Source organism: Mytilus galloprovincialis, chromosome 12 (genome assembly GCF_965363235.1).
Source record: "Mytilus galloprovincialis chromosome 12, xbMytGall1.hap1.1, whole genome shotgun sequence".
In the NCBI taxonomy this organism is placed as follows: Eukaryota; Metazoa; Mollusca; class Bivalvia; order Mytilida; family Mytilidae; genus Mytilus; species Mytilus galloprovincialis.
The window spans coordinates 12299009-12322137 of NC_134849.1; the positions used below are offsets into that span (position 1 = coordinate 12299009).

The window sequence follows — 23129 nt, forward strand, 5'->3', positions numbered from 1 at the left end:
ATTTTATGTTAATAAAAACATTCAATTTACTTTTTTACCTCCTACTTGTATTTCTGAACATGTTCATTACTTCAGAGCCCACGGCTTCAAAAAATTTAATTTACAGTACTATACAGTACATATACCATAAAATTATATTTATGTTGATTAGATAACTTTAGGTATTAGCAGGTACTGAAAATGGTAACATTCCAGTTGGTCTACTCCCATTTGATCTACTCCCAGGTCGCAAGTGGTCTAACAGTTCCGTCTCTTTTAAAAACATATAGTATTCCGTTCGGTCTACTCTTGATAAATTTTATATATTTGAAACATTATTTGTTTTATACGTATAGGGTTTTTTAATTGATAAGGGATATTTAAAGTTTTTTTTCAAGTTTATTAAAATGTATTTATCATGCTTATAGGGGGAAGGTTGAGATCTCACAAAAGTAAACACGTTTAAACCGGCAGCATTATTGCACCAGTCCTAAGTCAGGAACCTCTTGCCTTTGTTAGTCTTGTATTTCTTTTCTTCATATTGCTTCATATCTATGTTTCGGAGTGTAGAGTGACGTCCATTTTCCTGAACTAGTATACATTAGTGTTTCGAGACCTGCTCAATACAGCCTCTGGCTGCTGGATTTCTGGCTGTATAGAGGGCCCTTTGATGGCCTTGGACTGGTTTGTGTTTTTTAGTCCCGGTGTGACTTCTTGTTCCTTATATTTTTCAATCGTTAAACGCATACCAGAAGCATGAAAAAGGAGTCAAAAGCCCTCATTTGAATTGCAAATTAGAAAGAATACATCATAAGGAACATTTATTATTTAATTTCAAGTTGAAGTGACTACAACTTCACCCTAAAAGAGGGACGAAAGATACCAAAGGGACAGTCAAACTCATAAATCTAAAACAAACTGACAACGCCATGGCTAAAAATGAAAAAGACAAACAGAAAAACAATAGTACACATGACACAACATAGAAAACTAAAGAATAAACAACACGAACCCCACCAAAAACTAGGGGTGATCTCAGGTGCTCCGGAAGGGTAAGCAGATCCTGCTCCACATGCGGCACCCGTCGTGTTGCTTATGTGATTACAAATCCGGTAAATAGTCTAATTCGGTAGGTCAAATTCATGAAAGGGAAGGGGATTGTAGTTACGACGTGAGGAACATATCCGATATCATTTGTGAAATGGTTATTCCATAACGGTCAACAAACTCGTGATGGCGTCCGTAAAATTTACGAAGGGATGATTTCAACTTCACCATTTGGAACTCTTGATTTAATAGCTTCCTTGTGAGCAGTAACCCTCTATCAAGAAAATCATGATAGGAAATGCAAGCACGGGAATATCGTATCAATTGAGAGATATATACCCCGTATGCAGGTGCTGCTGGAATGTTGCTACTTAGAAATGGAAAGTTCACAATTGGAAAGCTGAAATCATCTCTTTTGTCGTAAAGTTTTGTCTTCAACCGACCCTCATTGTCAATTTCTAGATGTAAGTCAAGATATGAAGCTGACTTAACTGTATCTGTAGTATTGTTTATCTCCAATTCGATGGGATAGATGCGTTCCACATAGTCACCAAATTTTGAATTGTTTAGTGAAAGAACATCATCTATATAGCGGAAAGTAGAGTTAAAGGATATTGCTAACTTCTTATCTTTCTTCCTAAGAAGTTCCTGCATGAAGTCAGCCTCATAATAATAAAGAAACAAGTCAGCAAGTAGAGGGGCTAAGCTTCTTTGAAGACTATAACCTTATTAGTAATGGATTGAGAAACAGACAGGAAGATGGACAGATACATTTACCAAAAAAAATAATACCCCTTCTATTGGAGCATACAACTAGCCTCACAAGATGTCATAATTGTTTGGACAAGCAAGTTTTAAGCACTTGAACTAAAAATTGAAAACCACATTGCGTCACTAGACCCAGCCCCTACTATCCACTGCCGTTAGTAGGGGCTGGGTCTAGTCAGACTGCCTTTGTTGTCCTGTAGATTATTTCTTTTTAAACTGTTTCATCCTGTCACAGGGGCTTGTTACTGTACTTGGGTACTTATTTTCGGTAATTGCCAGCACCGATAATTCAATAATTTCAAAACCCCCCTTCCCCATAACACAAACACAATTTATAGGCACATAGGGTCAACATCTAAATGCCAGGTGACAACAGGCTACCTTGGTCTTTTGACGTTGAACTGTCAAGGAATTTAGGAAAATCGCTTGATTCAGGTCTATATATTACCAGGCTCAAGCTAGCAGCCACTCGCTAGCAGCCAATACGCTAGCTGCCAGTTTTCGGATATGTCTATGAACCCAAAAATTGCATAAGATTCAAAGGTACTCAATCTTTTTTTTTATTAATATATAACCAATATATGATCAGTGTTTAATATGTAATAAAGCAGTCGGAGAATTATTCGATGATTTAAAAATATCAAGCCCTGTTAATTAATTTGAGACAATAGTTATCGATATCAATATACCAAACAGCATGCTCCCCGCTTTTAATTTTAATAGTCAACAGTTAAAAATTATTGAAATGTTTAAAAAAATGTTTATAACAGGGAATTGACATTGAAATCATAAATTAATTTTGTGATATTGTGTCAAACAGCTTTCCATATTCTCGGCATTCTGTCAAATAGTTCCTGAAAAGTTATAATTGTTCTACATGACAAGAAAAGAAAGTTTCACTCGTGCATTAATATTTTTTAATTAGACAAATCTGTTTTAACAAAACATTCTAATTCTGAAGCAGTGGACAAAAGGTTTATTTTTTTAACACAAAGTATGGCGGGCAGGGAAATTTTTTTTAATCTATTTAAAAAAAGAAAAAAAGAAAAAAAGTATTGCCGTAGAACATTTTTTATTAACATTTCCGTAAGGGTAGGGTAGGGTGTCCGACCCCAACTTTGGACCTAATTTTAAAAAATCTAAGCCTAAGCACACCCTGGATTTTATCTCAAGTTCACCTTACCTATTCAGCTTCACATTGCACCTAGTTGCGAAAAAAGTATTGCCGTAGAACATTTTTTATTAACATTTCCGTAAGGGTGGGGTAGGGTGTCCGACCCCAACGTTGGAGCTAATTTAAAAAAAAATCTAAGCCTAAGCACACCCTGGATTTTTTTCTCAAGTACACCTTACCTATTCAGCTCCACTTAGGTTTAATTTTTTTTATAAATTAGGTCCAAAGTTGGGGTCGGACACCCTATCCCACCCTTACGGAAAGGTTAATAAAAAATGTTCGACGGCAATACTTTTTTCGCCACTAGGTGCAATGTGGAGCTGAATAGCTAAGGTTTACTTGAGAAAAAATCCAGGGTGTGCTTAGGCTTTGTTTTCTTTTTCTTTTCTTTTTTAAAAGATAATAAATAATTTCCTTGCCCTCCATACTTTGTGTACAAAAAATAAACCTTTCGTCTAATCAAAAGTAAGCGATATCCACTGCTTCAGAATTAGAATGTTTTGTAAAAACAGATGTGTCTCATTAAAAGAATATTAATGTACGAGTGCAACTTTCTTTTCTTGCCATGCAGAACAATTATAACTTTTCAGGAACTATTTGACAGGATGCCGAGAATATGGAAAGCTATTTGAAACAATATCACAAAATGAATTCATAATTTCAATGTCATTTCCCTGATACAAACCATTTTTTAAGCATTTCAATAATTTTATTACACATTTACGATTCTATGTACACTCAAAACTGTTGACTATTAAAATAAAAGGGGGAAGCACGCTGTTTGGTATATTGACATCGATTACTATTGTACTATTGTCTTAAATTAATGAACAGGACTAAATATTTTATAAATCATGAAATAGTTCTCCGACAGCTTTATTATATAGCAAACACTGATAATATATTGGTTATATATCAATAAAAACATTTTGAGTACGTTTGAATCTTATGCAACTTTTGGGTTCATAGACATATCCGAGAACTGGCTGCTAGCGTATTGGCTGCTAGCGAGTGGCTGCTAGCTTGAGTCTGGTCTATATATTTATAGGTGTAATGAGAATAAGTATTACAAATTACAGAAACTATGTCATAAATAACATAAGCATTTCCGGTTTTAATTCAAGTTATCGAATTTATAACTATCATTATCGAAACAATTCACATTATAGACCGTTAATGCATTATAAAAAAAGTAACCATTATTATCTGCACGCGAGTCACATTAATTGGATCATCTATGATGGTCGAACGTAAAGTATACTTTACGCCGACTATCTATAATGATCGACCGATAAACTATCATTATCCCCGATAAACTGTGACTATCTATTAATGTGGTTTCCGCGTTCCATAGTCTTAAATGATTAAACCTTGTGTGTGTGTGTCGTGCGATATAAAGCTAACTATGGATTGGAAGATCTCCAGCTCCAAAATTATTTCATCTGAAAAAAATAATTTGTTAGGTATAAATAGCTAGCACTGTATATAATGTTGTAGAACTATTAAACATAAATTAAGATAAATATAATGCAACCTTTCAAGAAAAAACAGAGAAATTCTCCAGTTTATATTACAAGAGATACCTATATCTTTTTTTTATTCGTTACATGTAACCTCACACTGCATTCATCCATATACATTAAAAAATACAGACCGAGAAATGCCTGGTTCATAGCAATTGCGATGTAAATTGCAAAAAGGCGCTTCCAACGCATGTTGTTTCATCACTGGTCAATACTGCTGTTAGTGGACTAACAGTCTCCGAAGGTACTATCATCAGGTCAGTACCTCTGTTATGACTTGATTTTTAACAAATCTTTTTGATTCCTTATAGTTATCACAGTTACCAGGATTATAATTTAATACGCCAGACGCGCTTTTCGTCTTCATAAGACTTATCATTGACGCTCAGATCAAAATAGTTTTGAATGTGTTAATTTATTTAAATTTTAAAAGTATAAAGAAACCAATGTTGACCAAATCTTAAATAAATGAAAATATGAAAAATTAAAAGTTGAAAAGTTCGTATCTTTTTCATGAATATATGTTGGTTCATGTTAACTTAACTGTCATGTTTGATACATATTTGTTTATTTTTACATTAACTGGTCACACTCCTTTGTTCAGCGTTGTTATTACCTTATTCTTCGTTTATTAGACAGAAAACGGAAAAACCAATATTAAATCTACAGGTAATATTAATTTTAAGAAAATTCAAATTTAAAGGAAATGACAGTATACAGTGGTACTTAAATAAATCATTGTAAAGTTATGGACATTTTCCAACCAACACAATAAGGGTCAATTTTAAAGGTAAGAGCCATCGATTTATTTAACAAAACTTATGTAAAATGAGTCGACACTGATGAGTGATGTAAATATTCCAGACCATATGAGTATTTGGACCGTACGCGTACGGTCCGGACCGTATGCGTATACTCGTACGGTCCGACCATACGCGTACGGTCGGACCGTATGAGTATACGCGTACGGTCCAGCTGACCAGACATGTTTTGAGATCATATGGGTTAATCTTTAAACAAACATTTATCAAAATCTTTATTTTTAGTTATACAAATTGTTATTATTACAAATAGATGGATGAAGTAAATAAGCGAACAATTGACATTAAATATTTGTTTAATTGTATATCTGAATCCTATTTTGTTACTCTGGCCCAAGGTGACACTAGTCTTGCTACCACAAGGAACGTCATATTTTTTTTTTACATTAACATGTTTTGTTCATGCATGTTCCTTTGCATATGCATTTTTTTGTAAAGTTCCTAAATATTCTATAACAATTGTCCTCCCACATTATGTTTACTTCCGATAACTTCAATTTCAATGAGCATACTGGGCTGCAATTAATGAATTACTGACATGCTAAATACAGAAGATTAACAGATTTTAATAAGCGTGATTTTTTAAAATAGTTAAAGTATTAAGTTTTTATTTCAATTACTATTGATTTTTTTATATTAGTTTGAGATATAAGTTATGTTGATCTGTTATATACATTTGTATCTAATAAACTTGACCAACTTCTTAATATAAGTCAGACCGTACGCGTACGGTCCGACCGTATACGTATTTTGAAAAAGTACGCATACGGTCCAGACCGTACGCGTACGGTCCAAATACTCATACGGTCTGGAACATAAACATTGCGCATTACTCCAAACGTCCACCCAATAATGCCATCTTAGTCAAAATATTGATTAAGTAGGAAGAATGATTTTTGTTGGATACCATGGACTCAAGAAAACCTTTAACAACTTAAACCTTTACATTAAGGGAATAGGAAAAATAAGATAACAGAAAACAATCGTAAACAGATGTTTAAATACAAGCATCGTATTTTTTTCAAAGGGACAAATTAGGACTACAAAGTCAAACAAAGGGGAATCTAATGACATATAAAATGGGGCGATACTGAGTATGGCCACAGGGTACTCGTCTTTATACGTATAAATTCACCACTTGTCAATCCACGCTCATCCAAAATATCACAATCAATCATAAAAAGGTATATTTACACATACTATAAGAACTTCTATTGTCTAGCTCTATATTTATACTCATAAAAAGTTCAATATCTATTTAAAACGTAATATCATCAGCCTTATTTGTAAAATACCTATTTAGAGTTCTATAAATACTTGTAGATTTCCACTATCTAAGCCATTAAATCCACAGCAAAGGATATGGATTCTTTAACAGCATCTACATCTTTTATGCTCTTCATTCTGTGTGTTCAATCATGTATGTATTGTTATAGCAAAAGTATAAATGCCTTTGTGTTATGGCAATGGTTATTCTGATAAAGAAAAACAAAATGAAACCAAATTTAGCATGTTTAGCATGTGTATTGCACAAAAAATTAAAGTATGTTTTCATAAATTCCGAAAGGAAAACACATATCTGTTTTCTTTTGATGTGGAAACATACGACACAAAAGGCAGCCGTTTTGTTTTAATGCAGCAAACATTCCCTTAAGGATTACTCTGTTTCAAAATGACAAGCTTCTTTAAAGGCTAATAAAAATTGATAAAGAAACGTTAAAACCAGAAAAAATGCAGGGTCCGTGTGCTTGTTTTCGATATATAAGCCGTTGAAAATTTGGAGGGATATGAAATTTTTAAAAAAATGGCTGATTTTACTAGCGTAGCGAATATCCTTCAGAGTTCAGTGTTTGACTCGTAAACAAGGTACAAATACAGCATGTACAGATAGGTATAATTTTAAAAAGATTTGTATAAAATTTCTCAGCTAGCAAAATCCGCATTTTTTCTTAATACAATTAATATAATTGTATTGAGTTTAAGCAAAGCCAATCACTAAATAGCAAATCTACCTTCTAAGGGTTTTGGTCAAGCGTCCTTGTGAGTTATATTCTTTGATCTGTTTTTCATGTCAAGAATAGTGTCACAACATTCCTTCAAATATGATTCTAGCCAACATTAACCTATGAAAGCAAAAATGCAGTTAACTAAATAAGTATCAATGAGGTACAAAACGTTTCCCTACAGTGATTTCCCTCCGAGTTAATCAAATTGTAGCAATTTATATATATGAATTGCTGATTTTTTAATTTAGCTATATTCATCTCAATATTTTAAATTAAGGTATTATTGTTAGAATTGAGACCAAATACCTGATATCGCATTTGCAGATATTAGGACTGCAAATATCGTCATGCCCTTTTCGTTGATATATTTGAATTAAAATAAAATTCAGAATTTTATCTCTTTGTTTATAGTTATTCAAACTGAAGCTAAATATTGTTATGATACGTATTCCATGGGTAAAAGACACGAGACCTGCGTAGATGATTCAGGGTAAGTTTTTCCCTTGAAACTATGAATATATAGTCAATACCTTAAAACTAACAACAAACAAATGTTTTATCTGTTAATACTTTTAACGCGTTACGATTTAATCAAATGTAAAAAAAGAGAAAATGTTCAGTTCAGATAAAATTCTGATAGTGACCTTTAAACACCTTGTATTGCTTTATCATATCTACTAGGATTTTAATTTTACAGCTATCTCAATTATATATTAATCTAACAGAAAGCCAGGTTATCTGAAAGTTTGGCTTATAAGTTAAAAATTTAACGATTTTACTGAGACTGCATTGTACAAAATGAATTTTCTAAACGTTTTATTTGTATTTAGATAGGTCATTAGACATTATAACGATGATTACAAAATAATTTGATCAGAAATGGTTTATTTTTCAGAATGAACTTTGCAATAAAAATATTCTGCAGTGTTGTCATTCATGTGGTACTTGCAATCCCGATTTCATTTTGTGTACGTAGAATATGGAGATGGCTGGGACATTGATGAAGCATTGATACTGATGAAATATGACTCTCCTCTAACAACAAGCGGAACATTATTTTTGGAAGCAAATCACATTTTCGTGATATTTAAAGGCTGAATGGAGATGCGTTTAATCAGAAATCTGTTGTTTAGAGGACCATTGAATACTATCAAATAAACTTCATTGTTATATACTTTCTTTTTAAGATTATAAGTATCAAATCTAATATTTTTTGTTTTCCTTTATGGTTAATATCGAAAAAGAATAAAATTACATTCTATATTTTACTTAATCCATATTAATACCCCAGTCCCACTAGGCCACGATCGCACTACGATCTGTGAAAATTTTTTTTGATGATCGTGGTACGATCGTGTAGGTCGCAGTAAGGTCGTACCACGGTCGTGGTGAGGTCTTCAAGATCGTGAAGAGCGTGGCCAACTTTGAACATGTTCAAAACAATCGTGGTGCGGTCGTGGCGAAACAAGGTCGTAGTAGAAGCGTAGTGAGAGCGCACTAAGATCGTAGTAAGATCGCAAAAGTCGCTGTACAATCGTAGCGAGAGCGTAGCGAAAGCGTGATTCTATTTGGAGAGATTGCGCTACGATCGCACAGCGACGTTATCATGACCTAACTACGACCATCACGTTCTCACCGGGACCCAACTACGCTTCCACTACGACTTAACCACGCTGTTCAAGACCATAGTACGATTCTAGCACGCCTTTGCCGTCCTCATCACGCTCTTCTCACGACCTTACTACGTCCATCATTTTATTGTCATTTTCACATAAAATATATATAAAAAAAAACTCACTAGATTTTGTTTGTCTGAATGTATTTATCAATTTGCTCTAACGGCTCAACCATGCTTCTCGTTTTTATATGGATAAGACCGTTGGTTTTTCCCGTTTAAATTGTTTAAAATTAGTATTTTTTGGGGTCCTTTATAGCGTGCTGTTCGGTGTGAGCCAAGGCTCCGTATTGAAGACCATACCGTTGCATATAATGGTTTACTTTTATAGATTTTTACGTTGATGGAGAGTTGTCTCATTGGCACTCATACCACATCTTCCTATATATATTGACACATCTGTGTCATCTCTGCTATCGTTCACTAAAATATTGTCATTTGAGCTTTATGGACCAGCAATAGGTTGTAATTTAGGTTTGATTGGTCGTTCCGACATCTCTTGCTGACAAGTATTATACTACTTATGTGTATAGTATCAGTTTAATTGAAGTCTGGAGCTGGCATGTCAGTTAACTACTAGTAGTCTGTTGTTATTTATGTATTATTGTCATTTTGTTTATTTTCTTTATTCACATCTTCTGACATCAGACTCGGACTTCTCTTGAACGGAATTTTAATGTGCGTATTGTTATGCGTTTACTTTTCTTCATTGGCTAGAGGTATAGGGGAAGGGTTGAGATCTCACAAACATGTTTAACCCCACTATTTTTGCGCCTGTCCCAAGTCAGGAGCCTATGGCCTTTGTTAGTCTTGTACTATTTTAAATTTTAGTTTCTTGTGTACTATTTGGAGTTTAGTATGACGTTCATACTTTGCTCCCTCTGCATCTACATCAACCCCTACCACCACACCCACGTGTTCTATTAGATTTTGGTTGCATGACTGTATTGTTTCCGAGAAATCTCCGTTTTAATCAGAAATAGAAGGAATGGAACTATATTGATATGAAATACGATATTGACGGTATTGCTGAGAACGTAGTAAGATCGCGGTATGAACGTAGTACAATCGTGGTAAGAACGTGCTATAATCGCAGTAAGATCGTGTTGCAATCGGATAACTCGTAATATGGTCGTAGTGAGAACTTGAAGAGCGTAGAAAGATCTTTATAAGCGTAGTGAGGTCGCAGAATAAGCGCGGTGAGAACGTGGTTTAATCGTAGCGGGATCGTTGTAGAAGCGTAATTAGGACGTAGTAGCATCGTGAAAGCAACGAAAATTAACATTTTCATGCCGCTCATACCGCGACCTCACCACGATCTAAATTTATTTTAGATCGCGGTGAGCGTGGTGCGATCGTGGTCTAGTGGGACTGGGGCTTAACATCACGGATGGATAAATTGCATAATTTGTAAAGCATGAACAATTCTTTGTTACATGCATATGCCTGCGTTCTCCGTACATAATTGGGTTAGTTTTTTATTAAAAAAATACCAATTATGGCAACCATATGGTTTTGTTAAAGGTTCATTTCACAATTTCAGTACATGAAGATTTCATTTATTTAGTAACGATTACCTTACCAGAAATTGATATATTTTTTTTTCTTCAAATTATCTTAGACACGTGTTAAAGTAGTTTAAATTAAAAAAAGAAAAACTAGTGTTTCCAATCAAATTAGACACTTGTTAACGTGGTGATTTATTAAAGTACTATCCAATTAAATATATGGACATTAATAGTATATATCAGAATATTTATGTAATGAACAAGCAACTACAATTGAGGATTTGTAAATTGTGTTAAAGCCCTCCAATGAGCTAGGTATTTTTAATAAATGATCATGCTGTTCAACATCACCTGCAAACAAATTTTCACTTTTTTTCTATCAGCAGCCATTGCAAATGTGTAAAAATGTCGCATTATAAACTCGGAATTTCAAAGGGATTTGTTTGATTGTTTTAGTAATTCAGCAAAAATCGGACCTATCGCTAGTTTAAAATATTATGTACGTTCAATGATATTAACTTATTATTGGTTGTCGTTACGAAACTGCACACACAACAAACTAAATATATATATTGAAATATATGGCAATACTAAGGAACGCCACAGCTGCCTTATGATAATAATAATATATGGCAATACGACGCCAATAAACTAAAACATTTTCCTGTGAAATGTTGATTTGTTGATGGATTTTCTCTTTGGAATATTTAAAGTTTTCTTAATTTGTATTCATAAATCAGGTAGTTATTGCAAGTATAATGCATTCCTGATACATTTCAATATGAATTAGACATTTCGCCCAAGGATAATTAACTTTCAAAGCGGAGGGTTTTTAATTAATAATTTTACACTGTTAATTGTGATATCGAAAAGTAGTGAGTGAAATTTTATTCAGACTAAATTCGATTGGAAATAATAAATACCGCAACTTGACGAAATCAGGTTTGTAAGGGGATAACATATAACATTAAGAACGTCTACAAAGTACAGCAAATATGTTATTGTGTTGGTAAAAGCAGAACGATTTCACGTTCATAGGAAACACCAAGCCCTGTTCGTAGGTCCAGCTGGTTGTCCGTTGATTGAGTCCACTCTTCAATCCTTGAGAAAATATCTTGGATTCGAGGGAATGAAATATATGTTTAATGTTGTGACGATTCTGTAGGTCTGTTTGATGGGTCTGAATTATGTCTGGCTGCTGATGAGATTTTGAAATATATTTTGGTGAGCATTACAATTTTAAACAGCTAACATTCACCTGCTTTTTTCATTCTAACATCCTAGATATTTGTGTTCTGACTAAAGCAAAGATATAATAAGAACATTATTTGGCCCTTATATCTAGAAAGCAGTCAATGTATTTACCTTTATTTTAAAAATTATGATAACTCAGTTAACCAGTAACTGATAACCAGTATTACACACATATATAAATATATAAATTCATGTTGATCTTTGTACATTTCAATTTATTGACGGAGCTGAGCCTTGAAAGATTCATGACTCGGGCAGAGACCTTACAGTTGACCAAGGTGACCTCTTAGTGTTATAGGATAGAAAGACTCCTTCCGAACGGTTGTTTTGCATGATAGAATTCTGAATGCTCTTTCGTTATTATTCCTGGAAGGACGTTTATTCTGTATCAATTTATTTGATATATCAATCTTTACATAGCAGGGTTTTCCATTCATTTTGGCCTAACAGGCCAAAATGAATAAGTAGGTGGTCACCGGATAATAGGGGGGGGTCCGGGGGGGCTTGCCCCCCCGAAAAAATTTTGAAATCTAGATTCAAAATCCTGGCATCTGACGAATTTTAAGACAATATTTCATGCTTGTTAAATGGGCATATTATTAGGAGAATTTTTTTCTAAAAAATTTTGTCTGCACAATTTTAAGACTTTGAATACTACTATAATTTAAACGTCATGAACGTTGACAAAATTAAGAATACTGTTCTATTCTGTATTGGATACAAGCAATTTTATTTATTATTATTTAATTATAGATAGGATGCACACTATATTCTATATTATCATGTCTTATAAGCTTTTGTTTTGTAATAATTTTGTCATTTTGTCATGATATATTTAAGTTGTAATAGAAATACAAATAAAAATAGAATGAAAATCTTCTTGTTTTTAGAACTCGTATAACCAAATGTACTTAGACAAGTCAACACAACATGGTGGGTAAAATTCAGACTATCAAATTGGTTAAATGAAATTTATTAATCTAAATCATCAGAAGAGGAACAATCATCTTCGGAGAGATTATCCATTTCATCAAGTTCTAGGATTTTCATTGCATTTCGAACTTCATTCAATGTCTGTCTGACTTCAGTTTCAATAGTGACAATTTCTGTCGGTGTCTCTGTCTGAACACTTGCATCTTCGAGTACAGGTGCTTTACAAGTCATGGTGTTTTCTTGTACTTTAGATGTAGGAGCTCTGTTTGCTGGTAATCGTCTTCGATTTTTTGCACCAGTCCAGGTTGTTACTGCTCGTTTGATAAGAGCTTCACCTTCTAATGACTCAACAGGTGGCTCGTTTATACATACATGAAGAATTGAGTCTAGCATGTGGCTGGTTAGTCTGTTTCTTTGCTTTGTCTTAACATTTTTTAATGCACTAGCCCCTCTCTCAGGCCATGCATTGGACACTGGAAGTGCCAATGCAACTTCTGCAATAAAAACTATACTAGGATAGAAGTTGCAAAATGATTTGTTTCTGACTAGTTGGTTTAAAAGCCATTCAGTGGCTGTAATTTTGGATTTTCCATCTTTCACATCTTGAGGCATGATCTTTTTCAAATTGTCATTGATCTGATATTTCAATCCTTGCCATTCTGTCAGCAGTTTTTCAGCTTTCTGATTTTTCTTTTCTTCTTCATCATCTTGATAGAAATGTTCTCCCGACACTTTGATCGAATCTTCTCCATACTCTTTAAATCCTGTTTCATCAGTTTTTGGTAGAAGTGTTGGGTCAAAAATTGCAAAAGACGATAAGACTTCTCCACAATCTTCAAATCGTCTATCAATGTTTTTGATTAATGCATCGACATACTTTTTGAAAAGAGATGTTAGTTCATCAGAATCTTTCTTTGTCAAGTTTATTTCTGCACACATATTTGTGAAAGAATCTATATCATTTCTTAAACTTTCAATAGGTTTATCTTCCTCAATTAGTTGTTTCAGCTTGTCCTTTGTCATGTTAATTGCTGGGCATATCACAGAAAAGTTTAAAGAGTCTTTCTGAAATAGTCTTGATAAATCAGCTAGTATTGGCAAAATGTCATTTAAAATGTATATAGCTCCAAGAAACTTAAGACCTTTCATCTTTTTTAAAAGTCCACATGCTGCTGCGTCATCTTTTTCTAACTTACTTAATGTATGAAGAATAACTTCATATTCTGAAAATACTGCTTTGACTGATGATTCAAGACTAAGCCATCTTGTCCTACATGCCTTCTTTAATCTTTTGCTTACAACTTTTTGGGCCTTATCCCCCATGGTAATATTTTTCAATTCCTTCTGAGTTTTTAAGTAAATGGCCATTTTCTTCGGTGAATTTTCAAAGAGTTGCCAAAGTTGACGAAGAATAATTTCCATATTCTTGATAAAACTGATGGACTCGTTAGAATCAGCACAAGAAAGGGCAAGCTTGTGGCATACACAGTGGATGTTTATTAGACATGGATTTTTTTCTCTGAGACGTGTAGCGACACCTGTTCTTTTACCAACCATCACAGAAGCTCCATCAGAGGAGAAACCTGTAAGTTTTGAAACATCTAACTTGTCTGATTCAAGTTCTTCAAGCAACAGACCAGTTATTGTCTCAGCATTAGCAGCATTGTGTTTCTCAAGAATATCTTTACAGGACAAAAAGTTTGTTTTAGTTTCTTCATCTTTAAAGCTGTAGTACTGTATAAAAGTTACTAAATTTTCTTTCACAGAAATGTCTGCCACTTCATCTGTCATCAATCCAAACGCATTAGACTTTCGTACATTCTCTAACATTATTTCTTTCATCACATCCCCCAGAGTTCGAAAAATCTCAGTTTGTGACCTTGCTGATCTGTGTTGAAAGAACTTTAAATGTTCAACCTCAAAGATTTTTTCAATAAACTGCAAGAGTGGAAGTAGTTTTTTATTTGCTACAAATTCTTTCATTAAGAAATATGCTGAAGAAAATACTTGGTTTAAAACAGTGTTATTCACTTCTGTTTTCTTAATAACTTCTTGATGGAATACCGAAACTTGTTGTAATAACTCATTTTGTAAAGCAGCAATATGTAATTTACTTTGCACATGAGTATTTAGAGAATCGATTTTGAATCTTACACTTGGTGTAGAGGCAAATACACTGCGTTGGTTTTGTGGGTGCTTCATCTGATGCTTTTTGCAAACCAAACAAAACATGCCATCATTTTCAACAAAACAGAGCCACCAATTTTTACTGTTAAGCCAGGAGTGTTTAAATTTTTTGAAGATCTGGGAATCAGTATGAATAGTTGTAAAAAAGGAATGTACTGCTTTGTTCTCAAATAAATCTTCTACGTTTGTTTTACATTGTTTAAAATTCCACGGACCATAACTCTTTTCATTTGGCATTGAGATATAATCTTTTGAAGATTGAGACTGTTCATTAACAGAACTACTAGTAGGGTGTGTTGCCGTTTCTGTTGAAAATCCTGGCTCAGGTTCTTTTTCTTCACTATGCTGATCTTTATCATAGCAGCTACTTGTAGGGGAGGGTGATTCATCTATTGCATTGCCATTAATGTCAACACAGTCATTGCCTGAAACATATAATAGTAAATACAACTAATCAATCTTGAATAAAGAAAAATTAAATGATGTGGCTAATGGAGTGTGTTTCAAAAAAATATTTATATAAATTATAAATATCATACATGTACCAGTTATTTTCAATATATGTAATTGCTAAATTGCATCGTTCTTTGATTAAATACTGTTTACAACAGTTACTTCATTTATAAAAATATAGAACCTTTAAATTCAAAATACATTTTGTGTTGTCTTTCTGATAAAACTACATCACATGTTGTTTCATCTTATTTTTTATTCTGTATTGATTTGTTATGTCTAAATCTTTAAAGGCTTCAATTATATATACTTACATGATTTGTATTGGTCAAATCCAAAAATAAACATGCAGTTGAAACAAAAAACTTTTTCAAGTCATCCATGCATAACTTAAACAAACAAAATTGGATCTGAAATTAAGTCACACTTTTCATCTCTTCATATATAATCACACATTGTTTTTGAGTGCATTGGAATGATTCCTACATATACATGTATTGGCCCCATTGGCAATAATTCATAATGAAAATTACCATAAAAAAGGATAAAAAATATTTACCTGTTTAAGTATGAAGCCAAATGTTAATGATCACAAGAAGTAACATTCACATTTTTTCTTTATTTCAAAATTAGAGTTTTAATTTACATCTTTATCTTAATGCCCCTCAATTGATATTTTCTAACTACTATTAAAGTCTTAGTTTCATGAGTACAAATGTACATGTATTCTTGTTAAGTGTGACTTAATTTTTCAAAATTAAATTATATTTTTGATTCTGTCAGCAAATTATTGTGCACATATTTGATTTGTAAATATTCCTTTATCGTAGGAATTTTTCCGTATTTGTTTGAAGTGTTCAGGCCTGTTGTGCACATTTAACGCGTGAAAGATAATTTATAAAAGGCATATTTTATTAAAGATGTAAATCAAACATTATTTTGATAGTTAAAGTAAAACTATATTTTTTTTACTAAAAAATAGTTATCAACCATTAAACAGTTAATGTGAAATGTGTGGTGCTAGTGTACTGTAATTATTAGTGTATTTATCATTATACTACTCCTCATGTTTACAGGAGTTATCGCATATAGGTATCATATCTATGTTGAAGAAAAGGTAGTGATCATAATCTGTCAGACGTTTAAAAAAGTATAAAGATAAAAAATAATTTGCAAAATATTTATCTCTGCAAGTTCAAAATAAATTTCTGATCACTAAATATGCATAATTATGCAATTTCTTATTAAATTCATGTTTATTTCAATTTTTAATAGTAAATAACATTTGAAGGATAATAAATTTGATTGAGGCTAAACAAGGGGGAAATAACTGAGAAAATATATTTACAAACGCTTCAAATTCGCGGATAATTTATGACCTTAAGCTCAGGTAATAAATGTTAATTAACAGTTTGTTAGACACACAAGCTGTCAAGTGAAGTCAGTAGGTTGTCAATTTAACTTGCAGGTATTAATTACCTTGATTAATGATGAAAATCGATATTAATTATAGGGTCAACAAGGAAATGAAATCAAACACCATCGATCTCTAAAAGGGCAGGACGCCTAGAAAAAGGCACAGGACGCCCCGAAATCGTCAAAAAGGGCACGGGCGCAACTGAAAAAAGGGTGGGCACCGCGCCCTCTGAAACGACCTAGCTGGAACACTGCTATGTCATCGATTCATTCGCGATTTAAACTATCCGTTTATAAACACAACAGAACAAATTGAAGAACAATGCATGCAAACTTTATAAATTGTATTATCATAAAAATCCACACCTTTGTGTCGCTTTGAGGGGAAAAAATCTGTAATGAAACGTTTCATCTTCAACAACAAACGAAAGTTTTTAACGACCTTGACATGGCATGACTTGCATAAATACTCGATATCTCTCGGGAGTTTCTCTTTCGATGGATAACGGCCGTGTGTTCCGATAGAAATCCAAACCGGAACTCTCAAACGTAAATAAAACTTCAAGAATTGAAGATAATAATAAAGATCAATAAAGTTACGAAATGTAAAATAGTCGTATAAGTAAAATATGCACCCAAATTTTTTAGACTGATGACGATTGAACCGGCCAAATAATTGCTTGAACCGGTCAATTTGGCCGGCGGCCGGTTCTTATGGAAAACACTGCTGGGGTATGTCATTTATGTAGAATGGGAAAAGACTTGGTCCCAGGACAGATCCCTGGGGTACGCCGGACTCCACAGGTATTGAGGTTGATGTTTCTCCCTCCACCACTACTGATTGTGTTCTATCACTGAGGAAGTTCTTTATTCACTCATTTGTTTTACCTGTTATCCCATAATGATTCAATTTAATTAAACCAAGAGTTACAAATAGTGAAGTTGAAATCATCCCTTCGTAAATTTTGTAAATCTTTTTTTGTATCACGAGATTGAAATGACAGTCTGATAGTTTAAAACAGATTTATCTTTAAAGATAAGAATTGTGTGTGTAGAAGAGAAAAAAACGTTGTTTGCCTTTAACCATTCTTAATTTTGAAATATTGACAATTTGATTAATAGTCTATGACAAACGTTCTAGTTTGTAATTGTCCCAAATCTAGAACCCTTTTTTAAAGTTTTAACATACTCTATTGTCTTTCATATGGCGTTTACATATCTCAACTGAAACCTCGTTCCTTTATCGTAACATTATGTATACTTTATGTATAAGGGTGTTCTCATAACTATAGGGCTGTTCCATAAAGATTAGGAGGAATTACAACTTGAATCGGCACTACAAGAGTTAAACAGAAGCTAGCATTTTCATTTAACCGCTTGGTTTTGAAGATTATATCCTCTCACTTAATCATTCAAAGTTTATAAATGAATGGAAAAAACTCATTTTACTTGATTCAGTAGAAGCAAATATTCAAGGACTTACATGTACTCAATTCATACGCAAATTAAACTTTAAAATCACTCTGGAAACATAAGTATGCTTATATCTCAATCATGTATATTGACAATGTACACATTGGTAATTCTTATTGTAGAGAATACGGTGTATTCATATTAAATCCCCCGTTAGTATCAATTTTAAGAAAATCAAAATGGTCAGCTATTGCAGATATATAGATTCTACCTCTGCATCGAGTGTAATACGATATTTATCCACTCGAGACAGTTAAATGTTTAAAATTTAACTGTTGAGAGTGGATAAATATCGTATTACACGAGATTTGGTGGTGGAATCTGTTTCACTAATGATTTTCTACATTATGCAGACAAACTTATTCCTTCTATTCGAATGATCTGCAAAAAGATGTGTTCTTTCTATGTGACGTCATCAGGCATGCTCGCCTTTTTTCATGCTGTCACAATAGGAATTTCAGAGGAAAGCAAGAACATTCGATGTCATAATCAGATTCCACACGTTGATTAAATTTTTTGTATACAATGGGTGCAGAAAGGGATCAATTTACGAAAAATTAGAGAAATAAATATATCCTCGTTATGTACTGATATTACTGATATTTTTCCAACAGAGTTAAAAATATGATCGAATGAATAGAGTTTTTATTTCAAATACTACCCCCACTCAATTTCCCCAGTAAAATAAAAGGAAAAAGATTGTTCATTTGAATACAAAAGGCTAATTTAAATCACGATATAAACATGATAAATATGTTACACAAAAAACTGTTTTTAAGTTTTGGGAAAGTATCTATCTATATATATTCACAAAAGTCCAATCTATTTAAAACTTAATAATAGTCAAGCATTAACCTCTTGGCATCGCTTTGACTTGCGTAATACCTATAAATAGCATAACGAAACAATAATATTACAGCACTATGCACACGGCAACACATCCACAGTAAACGATATGAATCTTATAAAATCAAAGGAAATATTTGTAGTATGCATTGTCTGCCTACAATCATGAAAGTTTTGCTATCAATACTAACAAATTTCTCACTATTTTATTCAAACAACCGCATCAACGTACTTATATTTCTTCAGAAAATGTCATTGTTTTATTAAATTTGGATGACTAAATGCTCAATTATGAGCTTTCGCTTTCCCACCTAATAATTTATACACAGTTATATAAATAACCAGGAAAGAAACATAAAAAAGCATTTTGAGACCATAACACTTGATTTGAAGAATATTAAATTCAAAGCTACAGACGATTTTAATATATCCTTGTAATGCAATAGTTACAATCGAGCTAAAAAAAAACTAATTAAAAAAAAACTTGAAAGATGATCGACTTAAAAAGGCTCTTTTCCAACACATTAATCTTTGAATCCTATCAAACTAAAACTGGTTAGATTCATTTAACCTGGATGACTGATACACAAATCCTAGTATGGCGTAAACACGACTGAAACAAAAAAATCTATAAATTTCTATTTACCAACAAATCACATCAATGTTATCGATTAGGTGAACTATCAAAATAAATAGATCCACTTTTTAAATTATGAATGGAAACTACTGTTAGCAAAAAATTAACTAGCTGTAAAACAACTTCTGAATAAACAATAGGTTTAAAAACCGCCTTATAATGACAACCTTACAATATACTAAAATTTTAAAATTTTATTTGTAGATATTTACTCACTTGAAACAAAAAGATTGTTTAATTCAATACACAAGGTCAATTTTAATCACAAAATAATTTTGTTACACGAACAACTATCTAGATAATCTGGGAAAATCTCTTTATATATATATACATATCCATAAAAGTCAAATCTATTTAAAACATTATATGTCAAGTACTTACTACATGGCATCGCTTTGATTTACGTAATACCGGTATATAGCATAACAAAAATAAAAATATTATTCATACGAAGACATATCCACAGTATGAGACATGAATTTTATAAAATCGAAGGAAATATTAATATTATACATTCTTTGTCTAATCTCATGTAAGTATAGTTATCAATATTTGTTTACCTTGATTTCATTTTATTAATTTTCAACCCGAAGTATCATTCATTGATACATATTGGGGCGACTAATTGCTCAATAAAGAACTTTTCCTTTCCCTCCTGATGATTCTTTAGTTTTATTCAAACTTTAACCTTTATCAACTCCCAAGTAAGGAAAAACTAAAGCATTTTCAGACTATGAAAAAAGTAAAACAATAAAAATAATGAACTCCGAAAATTCAAAACAGTAATTCACTAATCAGATGGCAAAATCAAAATCTGAAACACATCAAACGAATGGATATTAGTTATCATATTCCTGACTTGGTACAAGCATTTTCTTATGTAGAAAATGGAGGATTTAATCTGGTATAATAGCTAGCTAAAACTCCCATTCTAGTCATTTAAAGTTCAAATAATAGTCGTCTGCACATACAGCTGTGGCGATTTAATTACTTTGATTTGATCATCTCTGCGAATCAGGTTCAGTGAGTGTGAAATGTTATGTCTACTGTTCAGACGTAAACAGATCGTCTTTTCTACCTATATACTAGATTACCTGAACTGTATTTGGCAAAACCTTTAGGAATGTTTGGTCCTCAATGCTCTTCAACTTCGTACTTCATTCGGCCTTTTAAACATGTTTTGATTTGACCGTGACTGATGAGTCTTTTGTAGACGAAACGCGCGTCTGGCGTATATATAAAATTTTAATCCTGATATCTATGATGAGTTTATTTACAACCACTGGGTCGATGCCATTGCTGGTAGAGATTAATTTCCCGAGGGTATCTCCAGCCGAGTAGTCCGCACTTCGGTGTTAAATTGACTTATGATTGATATGATCTTAATAATAAACAAATCTTAATTTTTTTGAAATACTAAGTCTTTTCTACCTCAGGATTAGATAACATTAGCTTCATGTGGCAAATTATTTCGGAATATTTGATCCTCAATGCTCTACAACTTCGTACTTCATTTGGACTTTTAAACATTTTTTTGATTTGAACGTCACTGATGAGTATTTTTTAGACGAAACGAGCGCCTGGCGTTTATATACAATTTTAATCCTATATTCAATGTTGGGTTTATTTATCATGCAATAAGTTAACATCGAAAACATTGTTGTGAAATTATAATACGAAATGAGTGAAAATATTCGAGTTATATGTTATGGATACAAAAATGCTATTGGTAAAACATTATTAACTTCCAAATCCCAAATGAAAGAATGATTTAATTCACTTACACATTAAAATCGTCTCCGCAAAGTTATATTTATATATATTTCAATTTGGGTTCAACAAGTTAATGGCAAATGAAAGATGTACCTAATTTTTTTTTTATATTTATCTCATTGTAACATGTCAGTGAACTACAGCTAGACAGGTTCAGCAAATTGTATCAGCAAGCTATAAGGTGCAACAAAATGACAAGTGTAAAACAATTAAAACAGGAAAACAAACGGTATAATCTATATAAAAAACTAGAAACGAGAAACACATATGAAAATAAACTCATCATAAATACATGGATTCAAAATTTATATATACGCCAGACGGGCTTTTTGCCTACAAAAGACTCATCAGTGACGCTCAAATCGAAAATATCTAAAAGGCCAAATAAAGTACAAAGTTGAAGTTGAACTGCATCAACAAACATAAACCTCATTACATTATGTTTAGAAATTTCTGTGATGTTGTTTTATTTATTAACGCAAAAAATTCGGCAGTGACAGTTCGCAATATTAAAAACTCGTATTCATAATTTCCGAATTGATAGTATTTCATGGAAATACTTGCATTTATTACAGTTCTAGTTTTCACATGTATTCAGTGATTTGCACTTGTGAATGCACGTATTTATTCCTGAGTGAACAGTATTTGTGTTGATAATTGTAAATCGAGTATTAATTCCTGAATGAACAGTATTTGTGGTGATAATTGTAAACACACGTATTAAATCCTGAATGAACAGTATTTGTGGTGATAATTGTGAATGCACGTATTAATTCCTGAATGAACAGTATTTGTGGTAATAATTGTGAATGCACGTATTAATTTCTAAATGAACAGTATTAGTGGTGATAATTGTGAATGCACGTATTAATTCCTGAATGAACAGTATTTGTGGTGATAATTGTGAATGCATTGATTAATTCCTGAATGAACAGTATCTGTGGTGATAATTGTGAATGCACGTATTAACTCCTGAATGAACAGTATTTGTGGTGATAATTGTGAATGCACGTATTAACTCCTGATTGAACAGTATTTGTGGTGATAATTGTGGATGCACGTATTAATTCCTGAATGAACAGTATTTGTGGTGATAATTGTGAATGCACGTATTAATTCCTGAATGAACAGTATTTGTGGAGATAATTGTAAATGCACGTATTAATTCCTGAATGAACAGTATTGGTGGTGATAATTGTGAATGCACGTATTAATTCCTGAATGAACAGTATTTGTGGTGATAATTGTGAATGCACGTATTAATTCCTGAATGAACAGTATTGGTGGTGATAATTGTGAATGCACGTATTAATTCCTGAATGAACAATATTGGTGGTGATAATTGTGAATACACGTATTAATTCCCGAATGAACAGTATTTGTGGTGATATTGTAAATGCACGTATTAATTCCTGAATGAACAGTATTTGTGGTGATAATTGTGAATGCACGTATTAATTCCTGAATGAACAGTATTTGTGGTGATAATTGTGAATGCACATATTAATTCCTGAATGAACAGTATTTGTGAATGCACGTATTAAATCCTGAATGAACAGTATTTGTGAATGCACGTATTAATTCCTGAATGAACAGTATTTGTGGTGATAATTGTCAATGCACGTATTAATTCCTGAATGAACAGTATTTGTGGTG

The 23129-nt window shown here is 32.7% G+C and overlaps 1 protein-coding gene and 1 long non-coding RNA gene across 4 annotated transcripts; one reads left to right on the forward strand and one right to left on the reverse strand.

The window, feature by feature from the left end:
• Nucleotides 1-4610: 4610 nt before the first annotated feature.
• Nucleotides 4611-8525, forward strand: LOC143054881 (uncharacterized). 3 transcript variants are annotated; one of them, XR_012971859.1, is made up of 4 exons: nucleotides 4611-4748; nucleotides 6636-6732; nucleotides 7730-7808; nucleotides 8214-8525. It is a non-coding gene; the product is annotated as an uncharacterized LOC143054881 (long non-coding RNA). The 3 variants fall into 3 exon arrangements; XR_012971860.1 differs by lacking the exon at nucleotides 4611-4748 and adding an exon at nucleotides 5106-5160; XR_012971858.1 differs by lacking the exon at nucleotides 4611-4748 and adding an exon at nucleotides 5177-5281.
• A 4205-nt stretch (nucleotides 8526-12730) lies between these two features.
• Nucleotides 12731-17465, reverse strand: LOC143055212 (zinc finger protein 862-like). Its single transcript, XM_076228346.1, has 2 exons — nucleotides 17111-17465; nucleotides 12731-15300 (listed from the first exon to the last, which is right to left on the reverse strand). The coding sequence occupies exons 1-2, from the start codon at nucleotides 17154-17156 to the stop codon at nucleotides 12731-12733; spliced, it is 2616 nt and encodes an 871-aa protein (XP_076084461.1). The 5' UTR covers nucleotides 17157-17465.
• Between the last annotated feature and the right edge of the window lie 5664 nt (nucleotides 17466-23129).

Excerpts from the sequence above, each read along its gene's own strand:
- LOC143055212 (XM_076228346.1), bottom strand. The coding sequence starts at position 17,156 with ATGAAACGTTTCATTACAGATTTTTTCCCCTCAAAGCGACACAAAG. Across the intron at positions 15,301-17,110 it reads CCCCTCAAAGCGACACAAAG|GCAATGACTGTGTTGACATT; the intron begins GTGTGGATTTTT and ends TATATGTTTCAG.